Source organism: Catharus ustulatus, chromosome 1 (assembly GCF_009819885.2).
Source record: "Catharus ustulatus isolate bCatUst1 chromosome 1, bCatUst1.pri.v2, whole genome shotgun sequence".
Lineage (NCBI taxonomy): Eukaryota > Metazoa > Chordata > Aves > Passeriformes > Turdidae > Catharus > Catharus ustulatus.
In genome coordinates this window covers 42,996,248-43,010,965 of record NC_046221.1, presented here as the reverse complement: position 1 = coordinate 43,010,965, position 14,718 = coordinate 42,996,248, and the positions used below count along the sequence as shown (strand labels likewise).

The 14,718-nt window shown below is 39.5% G+C and overlaps 1 protein-coding gene across 2 annotated transcripts in view; it reads left to right on the top strand.

Annotated features, from left to right (window-relative positions):
- Window positions 1–14,718, top strand: part of OSBPL10 (oxysterol binding protein like 10) — a 121,588-nt gene that overhangs the window by 61,072 nt on the left and 45,798 nt on the right. For both annotated transcript variants that reach the window (XM_042779885.1, XM_033077806.1), the window contains exon 5: window positions 9,370–9,580. In XM_042779885.1, coding sequence (XP_042635819.1) covers window positions 9,370–9,580 — 211 coding nt within the window. The remainder of the gene's footprint in view (window positions 1–9,369; window positions 9,581–14,718) is intronic.

Sequence of the window (14,718 nt, the reverse complement as noted above, 5' to 3'; positions counted from 1 at the left end):
AACAGGTAGTTAAGTTAGGTCAACTCCCTTTCTTGCTGAGTTTCTGCCTAAGGGAGGAAGAGAGGAACTTCCTTTCATGTACCTGAGCCGGCCGCAACCAACTGAGAATTTCTTGGGAGGGTAGATTAATCTTTCCTCCTCTGCCACTGCATGGAATGTTTAAGGCTTCTAAACCATTCAGCAAAAAAGGCCTGCGTCCTCCTTTTCCTGTCTTCCCCAAATCTGGTAACTTCATGGACTAAAGCAATAGTATTCAGATCTACAAAATATGAAGTGTTACTGTTGTAGCTGTGCAGCTAATAACAAGGGAGCTTGCAGGTGTGATTAATATGCTAATAGGCCAATGAGAAGTTGTCTGTAGTTCATAAAATGATTAATGAAAGTTGTCTGTGCAAAATAGAATTATATTGTAAGGGTATGCAGTTAGTATCCAAGTTGCAGAATTTGAAGATATAAAATAGGAATCAAATGTGTGAAAAAAGGAGCATAGTTTCATGTTTAGTACATGAAAAAATTAACTGGTCAATTTAAAATTTTCATGACAGAAGTAAATAAGAGCTGCTCTCTGGAGAGTAAACCCAGTGCTGAGGTCTGTGGAGAGCTTGTGCCTCCAGGAGGTGCTGATGACAACCAGTGGGACAGCAGCAGGTTGGTAAGAGCAACTGGCAATTGAGCCAGCCTGCCTACTCCACTCCCTGGTTTTCTGTTTGTCTTAGACTTGGCTTTTAGACTCAGGCGTGATGACATTTGATGTTTACTCTGTAAGGTTTTCCTCAGAAGCATCCAGCCTGTGGAGCGTATGGTGAGAAGGCTGAGCTCATAAAGCCAAAACAAAACCCTAAAGGAAATAATGTTTTGTTAGCTGAGACAATGAAGATATGTGGCAACTTCAGTTTTTCCTGTAACAGAGATTGTGTCTTCCTGATTAGGGAAAAGACAACAAAATAACAGATGGGGTGGAGAGAGCTTGTTTTCATTCTCCTTTGAGGGAAAAAATTGAATTGTGAAAGTAGAGGCAAGGACTGAAGAGAAGAAATGTGCCCTGGTGATTAGCTTCCATCCTGATTGTCAGAGGTACAGTTCTGTTTGTTCTGTCACTTTTTCTGTCTCTGTCTGCAAATTACATGCCAAATGAAAATTAACTTGCTTTGAAGCTTTGTTGATGGGATGTACGTGTCTGAGCCTTAATAACTATTATATAACAAGTCATTCCAATTTTAATGTTCATTGTTTGCTTCGTCAAAATAATTGAGGTCAAGCTGGCTACTACCCTGAGGTGATGATAATGGAGAATTTTGTGCTTAGTCCTGGTAATGGGAGGGAAGCAGTACAGTAATTTCATGACCATAAGACGCACCAGATTATAAGGCGCACCCCCCGGGAGTCAGCAAAATTCGTGACTTTGTAGATCAGATAAGGCGCACCGGACTATAAGGTGCACTTTTTTTTTGCAGCGAGGCTCCGCCCCCAGCTCCCCCCACGTGGTTGCTGACTGAGGCCCCGCCTCCACCCGGCAGCCATTGGCCCCCAGGCCCGCCTCCACCTAGCAGGGGCGGTGCTACGGGCCCCTGGGCCCGCCTCCAGCCGGCTGCCGTGGCACTGCTGGCTCCCCCCACGGCTCACAACTCACACTTCCTGTTTGGCAAATTTCGCAACTTTGTAGATATTATAAGGCGCACCGGACTATAAGGCGCACTTCCGGGTTCGAGGGAAATTTTAGTCAAAAGGGTGCGCCTTATAGTCGTGAAATTACTGTAATCAGGAAAGGACTACTGATACGGGTGTCATTATCTGTTTCCGTATTTCCAAGATGCTTTCCAAGTCTGTCACTTGATGTTCTAGGATCCTTCCCTAAAACATTTTCGTTAGCATAACAGTGTTCATAGAGGCTACTCTGGGTCTTACTCCAGATTGAAGCTTTGTGGGTAGAATTCTTTCCTGTTTACAGTTTAAGGAGGTTCTTTTTGGTCTGAAGGTCAGGTTTTATTGCAAGCAAAGCATAGAGATATGGTCATCTGGTCTTGCACGTGTTTCTACATGTGATGCTTTAAAAGGTGAAGTGCAAAATCATCTTGATAAGAGATTTCTGTTAGCTGTTGGAGTACTTCCAGCAGCAACCTCTGTTCTTAGTTATTTCACCATAGTTATATATTAAACTGTAATTTTGGCTTCCTAGCTTGCATGCTATAGATGGAATTCCACTGAAAGATCTGTTACATGACTTTACTGAAGAGTGAAGTCTGTGAATCCTCGTCAGAAAATTTCTTTTGTCAAGTAGTAAGGTGAACATAGTAAATAACCTTGAGTAACCTGAGAATGCTTTTCAGTAGTTAAGGCAGTTCAGTTGCTCTGCAGTGGTTATCCTTAACTCAAAACAACAGTGCATTAAATAAAAAAAATACATTCGCTTTTACTGCATTTGTGCAAGTTACCTTCATTTACCAGACATCTCAATTGGTGAGGAATATTTTCTCAGCTGACGATTAACAGTAGGCTTCTTGCATGTGTGTTGATGCTCTTTCCTTTTCAGAATAAATAGTGAAAAGTGGGCAAGTTTAATGGAAATAGTGTTGGATTTGTGAATATGAGCTGAATTGGCAGGTAATGTGTCCAGTGACTGTGTGATTGCTTAAGTGACACTGGAGTTCCAGGTATCAGTATCTTACATTTTGATATATTCTTGATACATGTATGTGTGTGTATATATACACACACATATATTCTACTTATACTGGCTGTTTTAACTTTTGATTTTTACAATATGACAATTTGTGGTGTTGATGAAATACAGGTCAAGATTGCAAGAGGAGTCCTTGCTCGAGGTCAGAATTGATGACTGTATTAGGTTCATGTGGCAGCACACTATATCACATTTATAGTGACTTAGAAAGTTTTTATTTCATGTGTGTGGACTCTTCTGTTCTTAATTTGCTTTTGAGAAAAAAGGTGTTTTCTATGAAATAAAAGAAAAAATCCAAACCCCTGTGAAATTTGCATGTTTAACAATGGTTAAATGTCCTGATGCATATATCACTTGTGACTTATTCTAGAATAGTTTGAAAAGCTGGTCTCACCTCCTGTCCTTTCCCAATGTTTTCTGAAAAGTTATTTTTCTGGTACTATTTTCTAAAAAACAAAAAACTAATATTTCCACGAAGTGTGTGTGTATGTAGAGAGAGAGAGAGAGAGATTGTGTTTTCATATTAGTAAAACCTACCCCAAATGAAGCGCCAAGCAATTGAATCCTGCCAAAAAAGAGTGCAGCAGCAAACTGGCTATTTCCCGGTCTTTAAAAGCAGTAAACTTCTCACAAGGACAGCTTGACTTACAGTTTTAAAGAAGTGATGCATGTTGCATTTCTATTACTGTTTAAGTGTCTAAAGGTTTTTCCACACAACTGTTTTTTTGTACAGATGCTCTATTTTTTGTATAAGCACTTTTTATTGTGCTGTTTATTTTCCTGTGTTTTTAATAACTGTTTTCAACTTGCATGCAGTCAATAATGGAAAGGATTTAAAAAAAAAAATCACTGCATTAAATCTTTCAGAGGAATTGCCTACAGATAAGTCATCAGGTCACGTGCTGCTGGCGATGGTGTGCAGAGATTACTACAGTAGAGAAAGAGTTATTAACTGATGGAGCAGAATGTCTCATGAATGATTTCTAGCATGTCACAGAGGAGCTTGGTGATACAGAATTTCTGTGGTTTTTCAGTGCTAAAAGAACATTTTCTTTTTTCTCTGGAGTGTTTTGGATTTTTCCTCATGCATGGGTAGGCATATTTAATACTGCCTGTAAAAGGATTCAATTGTGTTACCAACACTATTTAAACAACATCTAAACTAAATTTAAACTAATATTGAAATTGCTCATATGGTTGGATTGTGGCTGGCACAGTCTGAAGCATCTCTCTTGTGTTTTATATTCTAGAAGGAGGGTAGGATGGTCTGAAGTATTTAAATCATTATGTAGAAAGACAAGATTGGTGATGCTGCTTGTTTTCTTGGCCAGCTCCATGTGGCCCCTGTGAAAAAGGGAGAGTGTCTGCTTGCCCTCTGAGGTAATATAGCTGATGTCATTCTTCCTTTGCTTTGAGGAACCTGAAGTCACTGTCTTGGGAGGTGCCCCTGCAGCAGCTGTGGATTGAGAAGTTTTAGAGATGGCAGTAAAGCTACTGTTTGCTTTCCGTTGTTGTGATGTGCTTTTGTTAGTTGGGCAAAATCCTGTAGATCAGTAATTCTAGAAAGAAAGATGTTCTGATGATACACAGCTGTCCATTGTCTGTAAGATAAACACACTTATGCCTTAAGTTAGTCTTGGAGTCTGGATAGCAAAAGCATTTAAAATAAAATAATATAAAAAGCAATCATATGCTCTTACATTCAGGTGTGGCTTTTCAGTTTTCTTCCTTTGAAGTTTCTATTTATTTTTTTTTTGTCAGATAGGAGGAAAAACCTTGAATGGAGATTGTTTATTATTATACTTAATAGTTTGGAATCTCTCCCTTTCTCTTTATAGTTTCAGAAACAAATTGAAGCCTTAAATCAAAAATGGCATTCAGATTTTGTATGATGATTTCTCTGCATGGGAAAGATTAATGTATCATTTGTATTTTAAGAAAATGTTGAATTCCTGTATTTTTTTCTTTTGGCATGGAAAATAGCACTTCAGTTTTTACTTCCTAAATTAATTTTTAATAACTAATTTTAGCTTATTTACCACATGAAAGAATGTTCTTTCATCTTATTGTGTCTGAAATAAATTTCTTTGCAAACCTAGGGTATGTATCACATGGCTTTTTCTGCTTATCTTCCACATATTATAGAAATAACCCTGAAAATTAGTCATTTCTACTTACCATTTGTTTAGTAAGTGTTTGCATAAGTTTTTCGTCTCTTATATCGTGGTTGGCTATGTGCTCACAACAGGAGGTACAGTTCCAGCTGTGAAAGGAGTAGGTAGCAGTTGCTGTGGCTGGGGTAAATAGGGGAAGCAATCACACAGGATGGTAGATCAGCCCTCCTGAAGAGAAGGAAGCAGGCAGCAACAGAAGCTGTGGATTGTCTGTTTTGGAGCAAGTGGTAGGGAGGGGATGACCTGGAGAGGAAAACATCACAGATGTTTCCTCTTGTGTTCTGATATTCATGAGAGGGTTATTGAGTGGCATGTTTCTTTGCCTGTAGTGTTGTTCGGGAGAATTGTACTGGCTTTGCATGGCAAGGCTTTGGCATGAGAAGGGCCACAGACATGGCTTCTATGAGAAGCTGCCAGAAGCTGCCCTGTGTCGGACAGAACCAAGGCCAGCTGGCTCCAGGATGGACTCCACTTGGCCAAGCCATTGGCCATGGTGGAAGAGCCTCTGGGATAACAGATTTAAGGCGGCAGGGGGAAAACTGCTGCTCAACAGCAGAGAACAACAGAGAAGAGAGGAGTGAGAATATGAGAGGAGTGTGAATATGAGAGAGAAACAAGTGCAGACACCAAGGCCAGTGACAAAGGAGGGGAAGGTTGTGCTCCACATGCTGGAGCAGGGATTTCTCTGTAGCCCATGGTGAAGCAGGATGTCCCTCTGCAGCCCATGGAAGTCCATGGTGAGCAGAGATCCACCTGCAACCTGTGGAGTAGATGCATGCCTGGAAGAGGCTGGACCGTGACATGGGTTTGCTGACAGGACCTCCCCCTGCGAGGGACCTGTGCTGGAGCAGTGCATGGAGGACTGTTTACCATGGAAGGACCCCATCCTGGATCAGGTGGAGAGCAAGGAGGATGGAATGGCAGAGACAATGTGTGGTGAACAAGCTGTGACTCTCCCTAACTGCCCCCCTGTGCTGCTCTGGGGAAGGAGATAGTGAAACTGGGAATGAAATTAAGTCTGGGAAGAAGGGAGGGGTGGGGGAGAAGTAAGATTTGGTTTTATTTTTTCGTTGCCTTGCTCAAATTGGTTCTCATTACACTGATCTCCCTGAGTTAAGTCTCTTTTACCTGTGATGGTAATTGAGTGACCTCCCTGTCCTTATCTGGACCCCCCCAAACTTTATGTTGTTCAGCCAAGGAAGGGATGTGGTGGGCAGCCAAAGTCAATGCACTATAAGAACACGGGCAATACCTAAGAGTTTCTGACTGACTAAAAGGTCTGAATCTCCTTCACGCTTCAGGAGCAGCTGTTAATAGGGATCACATGTCATCTGCTTGTTCTCCTGCATTGGGCAGAAGATGGAGATAGCAGCAGTCCATGCATTTGAGCTGGTGTCTTCCTTGGATGAGGCTTCCTCTTACTGAACATTTTGAAATTGCAGTAATTTCACGACTATAAGGTGCACCCTTTTGACTAAATTTTTCCCCTGAACCCAGAAGTGCGCCTTATAGTCCGGTGCGCCTTATATATGGACAAAGTTGTGAAATTTGCCAAACCGGAAGTGTGAGCCACAATGGGGGGATGGTGCTGCGGGAGCGCCGAGTCGCAATGCAGGGGCGGGAGTGGGCAGCCACGACCGGCAGGAGCCGCGTGGGGAGGGAGGGAGGTGCCGCTGGCCCGAGCGCGGGCAGAACAAGAAGCTGGGCGGCGCTGCCCCGGGCACGGGGGCAGGGGGAACGAGAAGTGCGAGCCCGCAACAGCCCCGAGCAGAGCCCGCCCGGAGGCGGCATCTGTATTCTGTATTTGCGAGTGGAAAGGATGGAGAATTGTAAGGTGCTAAAATAACCCCATATAAAAGCAAAGTAATTCAAAATAAGGCAAGTTATTTCACTTTGGGAAAGGAAAATTAAAAACTTCCCTTTCTCAAAATCAAATCTTCTCATTCTGATTTTGAAACGAGCTTAGAGTGCTAGTAAGTCAAGCATTTTACCTCTCCTCTCCTGGGAGAAAGCAAAAAACAGACCCACCAGTATGACAGAGGAGGATGCTATAACTGCATGACTTAGTGGCTGTCTTGTTAAGGGTTAATGTGTTTAAAGAGTTTCATCTTGTATGTTTTGATGTTTTTGGTATTAGCTCCTCCTTGATTTACTCTCTGTAGAACTTCAGCTCTTCTGAAACCTCCTTCAAGGTCTTTAAAAAAATTAGCAAACATGTAAAAAAATCAGTTATTTCAATAATGTTTGTAATTTCCGTATCCATTTTGCCGTAGAGTTGATCTGTCACTTCAGAATAGAGGAGATTCTTCTTTGTTCTGGGCATTTAGCACCCTAAAGAGTGTGGTTTTGATCCATGTTTGAGCAGTAAATGCTCAGCAAGTTCTAATACTTTGAATCCTATGTAGAAGTTGCAGTTCCAGATGTCTTCTGTTGTGTCAGGTCCGTAGACCAGCTGCTGGTGTCACAACTATAACATGAAACTAGGTAGCAGGGAAAAGATGAATCAAAGGACTGCTTTGAAGCTATCTTAGGTCGGCTAGAAAACACCTTGTTTTGGATGAAGGTAGAATAAATAATTGATTTTATTGAAATTTCTCCTAATCTAGGAAGAATACAGCTGACAAAAGCCTGTAAAATTTGGGCTAGGTGATAGCTGAAAACATTCAGTTAATTTTCCAAATGTTTTCTAAACTCCCTGATCTTATGGTCCTGTCTTATCTACAAAAGAATATAGTCCTTTATTAAGGGGGAGGGGAAAGTGAAAATGTTTGAGGTTTTTTGAAGTTTTACTTTTGGTTTTTTTTTTAATTTTATTTTTATGGAAGCAGATCTTGAATTTATAAGCTGTTTCAAAAAAAAAAAAAAAAGAAGAAAAGTACGAAAACTAGTCACTTGGAAATGAAAATTGAACATTTCTGTCACTGTGAACTATGAGAAAGTCAAGTTTTCAATTTCACACTCTTATGCAGGATGCGAAAAGGAGAGAAGCAGTTTTCCGTACAATTATATTGTTTAGTCTTCCAGGGAGATGGTCATATTTTTCTCCTGGCTATTCCTTCTGTTTCCTTGTGCTCTTTGCATGAAGGAAGAATACTTGCATAAGTGTGTGTCCGTGGTTTTTTTTTTTTTGTTGTTTTATCTTTGAAGCAGCTGCCTTGTCCATGCTGTGGAGCTCAGGTTCATGCTGTGTGACTTCTGAAAGCAGAGCATTGCCTGACATTGATTCTGTGGTGCTGCATATTGGAGGGGTCTGTGTCACCTTCTGACAGATCTTGTTTTCTGCCAAAGGGAATTAAAACTGTCTGTGGCTTTTACTGAAGTTTTGGCCTCTGTTTTATATGTTGGTTATTAAAATGTCATGTTAACCTTTAGCAAGGTATTTGGCTAAATTTACGAACTGCAACAACAGCTTCTTCTGTAATTCTAGTCTTTTTTTTTTGCAAGAATGGTTATTTGCACCTCAGAGTTCAGTTTCCTTTCTAGCTTTTCACTGCACTCAGCATGTATTTTTTAATCAGTCAATTTACAGTAGTGTAGGAAGGTTGCAGGAAGTACACAATACTTGAAAATATAATCATGATTAAAAAGTCATTAAGTTCGTAATACATTTTTACAGTACAGTGGTGTGGACAAATGAAGATGAGTCTTTGTTTATTATGATGTCTTCAGATATATTTTTCTGAAAGTTTTGGATACCTCAAGTGTTAACCTGTAAGTTTTTGCAGTAAGTTTTTTGCAAGGTAAGTGTAAGAGACTTGTCATGAGCATATATGATTTCCTACAGGCTGCAAAAATGGAGAGAGAAATTTTGAACATCTTTTTCTTTTGGCTTTAGGATTTTGAAAGCTTGCCAATTTGCTTAAAGAGCAACCTGCTCAAATACTGTTTTTACCTGCTATACAAGCACCCTTTTCATCTTCATCTGGATGGCCAAAATCTATAAAGAGGTTAACTTTGTGCCTGACAGCTGGTATTCATATTGGATATGAAATAAGTACTCTAAGTTACTTCCTTATGCTAATGTCTGTAAACTTTAAAATTGTGCATTTTGTAAAACAGTTCCTTAACAATGCTTGAGAAATGGATAATACCCATTCTTAAACTGTAATGAGATCCTTTATGTAGGAAAGGAGGAGGGACAGTGTAGCTTCCTTGGGTGTCTCAGATCACATACAAAGGCAAGAAAATCAAAGCCTAAATTAATAATGGAGAAGGAAGTAGAATTGTCATGCTTTTCCTTACAAAGACCTTCAGAAAGTATGAGTCACTATTAAACCTACTGTGAACCTACTATTTTAAGAGGCTGTTTTCTCTAACATAGTCTTGACATTTTTACAGGCCTTTGGTAGTCTCAAGCCCTTCGTTTTTGTAGGTGAGTAAATGGTATGTTTGGATCAGAACATTAACATTCATTTGTGGTAGTTCTTCACATTTAGTCACTATTTCAATTCATAAGAATTTAACAGCTACATAGTGATATTACCTATGATAGCAGATGTTTTTGGACCTTTACAGATCATGAGCCAAGCTGAAGGACAGCAGAAGAATCTTGTACAAGCCATTGAAGCTCTCCCAAATTCTGGACCCCTTACTGCCTTGGATCAGGACTTGCTACTTTTAAAAGCTACCTCTGCTGCCACCCTGAGCTGCCTTGGAGAATGCCTGAGTCTACTACAGCAAAGCATGCATCAAGTGGGCCAACAGCATAACAGGACACTGTCATCAGGTGAGCACATGCTCCCTTGGGTGTTGTTTCATGTGCATTGGGTGTTTTATTATGATACAAAGCAGGCAAAATTAACCATTCTCAGAGAGGCAAGTTGAAATTAGCAGCTTGTGAGCTTTTACAGCCTCAAGCACTGTAATTCTTTGCCTAAAAAAAAGGATGCAAAATGTATTGCAGTCAGAAGGAGGAAGAAGGATGCGAAGAGGTGGTCCTGAGTCTTCTCAGAGAAATCCAGTCCTGGAGACAGCAACACAAAAAATAATTGGGCATGGAGAAGAGGTATATATAAACCTAAATTTTTAATGTTAATGACAGTGTAGCTAACTTGGTTGTTTTGGTTTGCCCTCCTTCCTTTTTTTTAAATAGATTTCAATCTCAAAACAGATTTGTTTATAAAAATAGTACTATACAGTGCTACAGTGAAAATAATTTTTCTAGTTTTCTCTATGGAAGGATGCTGCTGAGGTGGATTTATTTCAGTCTCTGGTTTTCTTTGAGTCTGGAAAGAGTTCTCCATGCTTTAAAAAAAAAAATCTGTGGGAAGTTTTATGAACCTAAAATGTCAGTGTGATGCTACACTGAGCTCTGCAGGCATGAGCCTTTCAGTCCCCATGTTACCTCAGTTTTTCCGGTTCACCCAGTTCTGGATCTGTCCATAATATTGGAAGTTGGACCTTGAGCTTTCAGGAAGGGTGTTTAGCATTTTCCCATGCATAAATTACACTTCCAGGTCTTAAGAACAAGAGCAAGTGTTGATCTAAGGAGCAGCAGCAGCAGAATTCTGGATAATGGGGTGCCTGTTTGTATTTTCTTCGGGTGCTTCCACAGAAATCTCCTCAGCCTGCCCTTACTTACTGTAGGTTCACTACAGGGCAGGATGTACCCTCAAGGCTGCTGAGATGGCACGGTGTGACAGTGTCTGAAGCATTCCCATCGTGAGAACAGAAATGTGAGAGGGTTACTTGGAAAGAGATGTGAAAGTGGTTCTTGGAAAAAACCAATATTGAGCCTTTTGACAGTTGTCCTGTGGTGCATGCTGATTTTCCCATGTCCAGATTCTGATTGGTTTCATAAAGGAGCATGATTTTTTTAAAATTGCCATTTTCTTGTAGAAAATGCAGCCCCCTCCTTGCACTTATCTAATAAAGTGCATTAAATTAAACTATTTGAAATAACTTTATTTCAGAAAAGAATGGTTTGAAACAGAGATGAAAAGCATCCTTCGAGGAAAAGTTCCTTTCTGGTTTCAGGGTCCCTGAAGGTTGTTTTTGATCTTGATGTGATTTAAGTGAACTGTCAAGAGATAGATGACTTGAAGTGTACATGTCCTTGAATCTGTGTCCACATAATCTTCTGTTAAATCAGTGTCTTTGTTTTGACTTGATAATGGTTTTTGAGGACCTGCCAAGAAGAGAGAAAAGAAAGCAGAACATTAGCAATTGCATAAAGAGAATCCCCACTTTATTTTTTTTTTTTACTATGAAATACTGAATTCTAAAATCTATTAAGTGTTTTTGTTTGTTTTTCCTAAGACCATAAACTTGCGCGAGAATGCTTTTGGGAATCAAAATTCTGTAGCACTGGTTCACACTGGTGTAACTGGGAGAACTTGAATGCAAGCAGTTAATTCTTCAGTGTATTCTTTGGTACGGAAGTAAAAAAATAAAGCTAACTAAGGAGGTCACTAAAAGCTGCTAAAATATTTAGTCTCTTCTCCCTGACTGAATTTTTTTTTTTTCCTTAGGCCTTATTATGCAACACTGTTGCCTGAAAGAACCTGGCCTACAAGTCTTGATTACTGATTTTCTTACACACTTAATCTTTTCCAGGCGTACTTTGATAGACTTAAGGTTTCTGCTGAGTCGATAGAGTTTCAGAGTCATCAAAGCTGCATAAGCTCATACCTATTCAGACTAAAGCCTTTAAGTAATCCCCAAGCAAACTCTGATTCTGAGAGATGATCTAGTTCATTTTGATTGTGTCCTCCAGGTGAATTCTTTTAATTTTATACCCAGCAGGTACAACAGAACATGACCTTTACTGTCACTGTCAGGTGAAAATGACTCTTGTTAGTTAAAAAACCATATGCTCCTGTGATAGGAATGCTCAAACACCTTTCCTGTGTGATGTCACGGCCCTGTGCAATTTATTGCTGAATTCTTCCATCCCAGTGCTGTCTCATTACCTGCTGTGTGGTGTTAAGATGCTAGTGAGCATTGTGGTGCAGAATGCATAGATAGAGACAAGAGAGGAATAAGGTGATAAATCATCTTGCTTCTAGCCTACAGTTCATGAAAACAATCCAACCCAGGCAGGCAACCTTCTTCCTTGTGTGGAGTGTGAGAAATACTCAATTGCTTAGCTTGGGTGACTTGAACCTATCCTTGAGTTTGCCTTCCTTCAGCATCCAAAGCTTTCATTATGATACCATAAAGAGAGAGAACTGCCTTAAAGGTAGATATATATCTACTTAATCTACTTTCTCGCTACCTTTCCTTGTATCCTTGGGGTCTTTATACCTGATTGTGCAAGTTTTGCTCACTTCCTGGAGGCCTTGCAGTCGTACAACCTCTAAAGCAAAGACATAAGTGACTGAGAATTTCTGACCTAGTACTTAGGAAATGCTCTCATGAAGATTATAATTAGTCACTATTTTAAACAGACTTACTGACATTTATCATTGTAAACAGAGGAAAAAAAAGTCTTCTTTCTTTTGATGTAAATATTTTTGTTGCTTTGTTTTCCAGTAATTAGAGTAGAAAGAAATCAACTTGGTGTTCACTTTAGTGGAATCTTGTCCAGAATCTACAATTATGTATGTCATGACTTAAAATATTTTTATGGCATCCTTTCTAATGGGAGTAGTTTAAGGATTGCATGATTTTTCCATTTCATGTTTTTCACTAATTGCCTTAGACCTCAAGCCTACAAGCAAACAAGAAGATTAAACTGAAGTCTTCAGTCTTGAAGGCTAGTCAATAAATTTTTATTTCTCTGAAACTTCATGGAAGGGTTTCTTTGTAATTGTCTATTTTGGAAGTAGATCAACAAGATCAGTCAGTGAAGCAAAATCCTGTGTTTCTACTTTTGAGTAAAAGTATTTTCAAAAATAATTTCTACCTGTAGTTATTAAAGGTATGTGCATTGATCACTGGCTAAATTTTTGTAATTTTCTTTCTTTAATTGAAAATCGGTCAGAGAAGGGTATTATTAGCTGAAAGTGTTGGTTACACATAGTGTGAATTGAGAAGGAGAGATTGCGTCTCTACGAAATGTGGAGAAGAGACTTGTGTCTTCTTTTCTAAGTTTAGAAATTCTAGTGGGGTTTTTTTTTCCTAGCTCTGTATACAGCCTTTGGCAGAAGAGTATCTCCAGAGCCTGTTGACTGAAATTGTTAACATTCTTCCCTCCCAGACTGCAAAAAGAGCAAACTTGAATGTTTGTTTTAATGTAACTCTACCAGCGTATGTCGTGTTTTGCGTCTGTTTTTTAAAAATTTTATTCTAGTGTTTTGGCAGACAGAATCCTCTCTTGTAGTAGCAGCCTGTACAGATCAATCCATTCTTTTAATCTGCATTTCACATTAGCTGTTCATTTACTAAATAAAGTATCTTTCTGGTAGGAATCCCCTCCTATATTTTTCTATCTCCTGTATTTTTCTATCCCTTGCCTGCTTCTCCAAACTGTAGAACTTTTCATTTTTAAAAATATTTTTTAAAAACAAAAGCCAAACTCATCCTTACTAAGGATTTTCTGAAGTTCACTTTAATGTGCAAATGCTGCTGATTTTGGCTCCCATGGAAATAAGTGGATTGGAGATGATTCTGGAGTTGGGTACAGGATATACTTGAGCTTTTTATTCTCTACTGCCTCCTTTTTGGAGAAAATAAATGGCTAGGAAAGACAGAATCTAGATGCTTTCAATCTGACAAATGACAGCTAGGAATTCTCTTGCAGCGGAGATGACGAGAAAAAAATGAGCAGATAAGTAAGTCCTTATTTGTGCTTAAATGCATGTGAGCAGGAAAGAGTGAGGAAAGCAAACAGGGGAGAGCATATTCTTTGTTACTGGTGTACTTTACTAAAGTTGGCTTGGTCAGACAGTTCTCCCTTAATTGCACCATCACCAGCCTTGCTTCTGTCAAGAATAACCTGAACAATTTGCTGTTCTATCTAAAGGCTAATACATTATTCCTTACATGTTCTTCTTTCATTGGAAAATAACATTATTTTCTAGTCCCCACACAACATTAGCAAAGTACAGTCTCAAGTGAAAAACAGAGATGCAGCTGCCATTTGCTGTTGCTGTTTCAGTGTGCTGTAGGGATTCCCCAGAGACCCCAAACTGTCCCATCCATCCCTGGCAGGGGAAGGAATCCAGATCTGGTTTCTCCTCAAAGCCTACCACTGCACTATTAGGGGATGTTTATTAGAGTATATTTAAAGTATGTCATGAAAGTGTTATCAGTAGATATTAGTTTACAGTTGTGCCAGGGAAAAAAGTAGGTTTTAAAAATTTTTTTTTTTTTTTGGTGTGTGTTTGTTTGGTCTTGCCTGGGAGATGAAAAAACAGAGGACTTAACATCAGAAAGGCTTTTGTTATGGAATTGAGATAGGTGTTAAGCATATTTCATGCATCAATTATCATGCAAAAGTGAGTTTGAAGATACATCAGGTACCCAGAAAATGAAAACTAACAAAAGAAAATTATCAACGTTTCTGAACTGAAAAATCTCCTGTAAACCTTCTCTTTGGAGAGAACTCCCCCCACTCCTCCAGTGTGCACTTGTAGCAGGGATAGATGTTTCTCCCGAGGGCATTTGTATAGGATACAACCTATTGTTCCCTCTAAAACAGATGTTTGTGAATTGTAGTATTGCTGTAGGGAAAGGATAAACAGGTTGTGTCTGGATGCTGTACTTTGCTTAGGTACAGGTGTTCTCCAGTGCCTTGGTGTACTTGTCTGCTGTGTGTTCATCACAGCAGAAGCTGGTGTTGAGGGGAAGAGGGAAGGAAGCTGTTTTTTTGGTTATGTTCTGTAAGAACTCTTGTTTTGTATATGCATATGCTCTGAGCTTTCAGAGGAATCAGACTTGAGTTTTCTCTCCTGGAACTACTGAACCAACACCGTGGAGGTA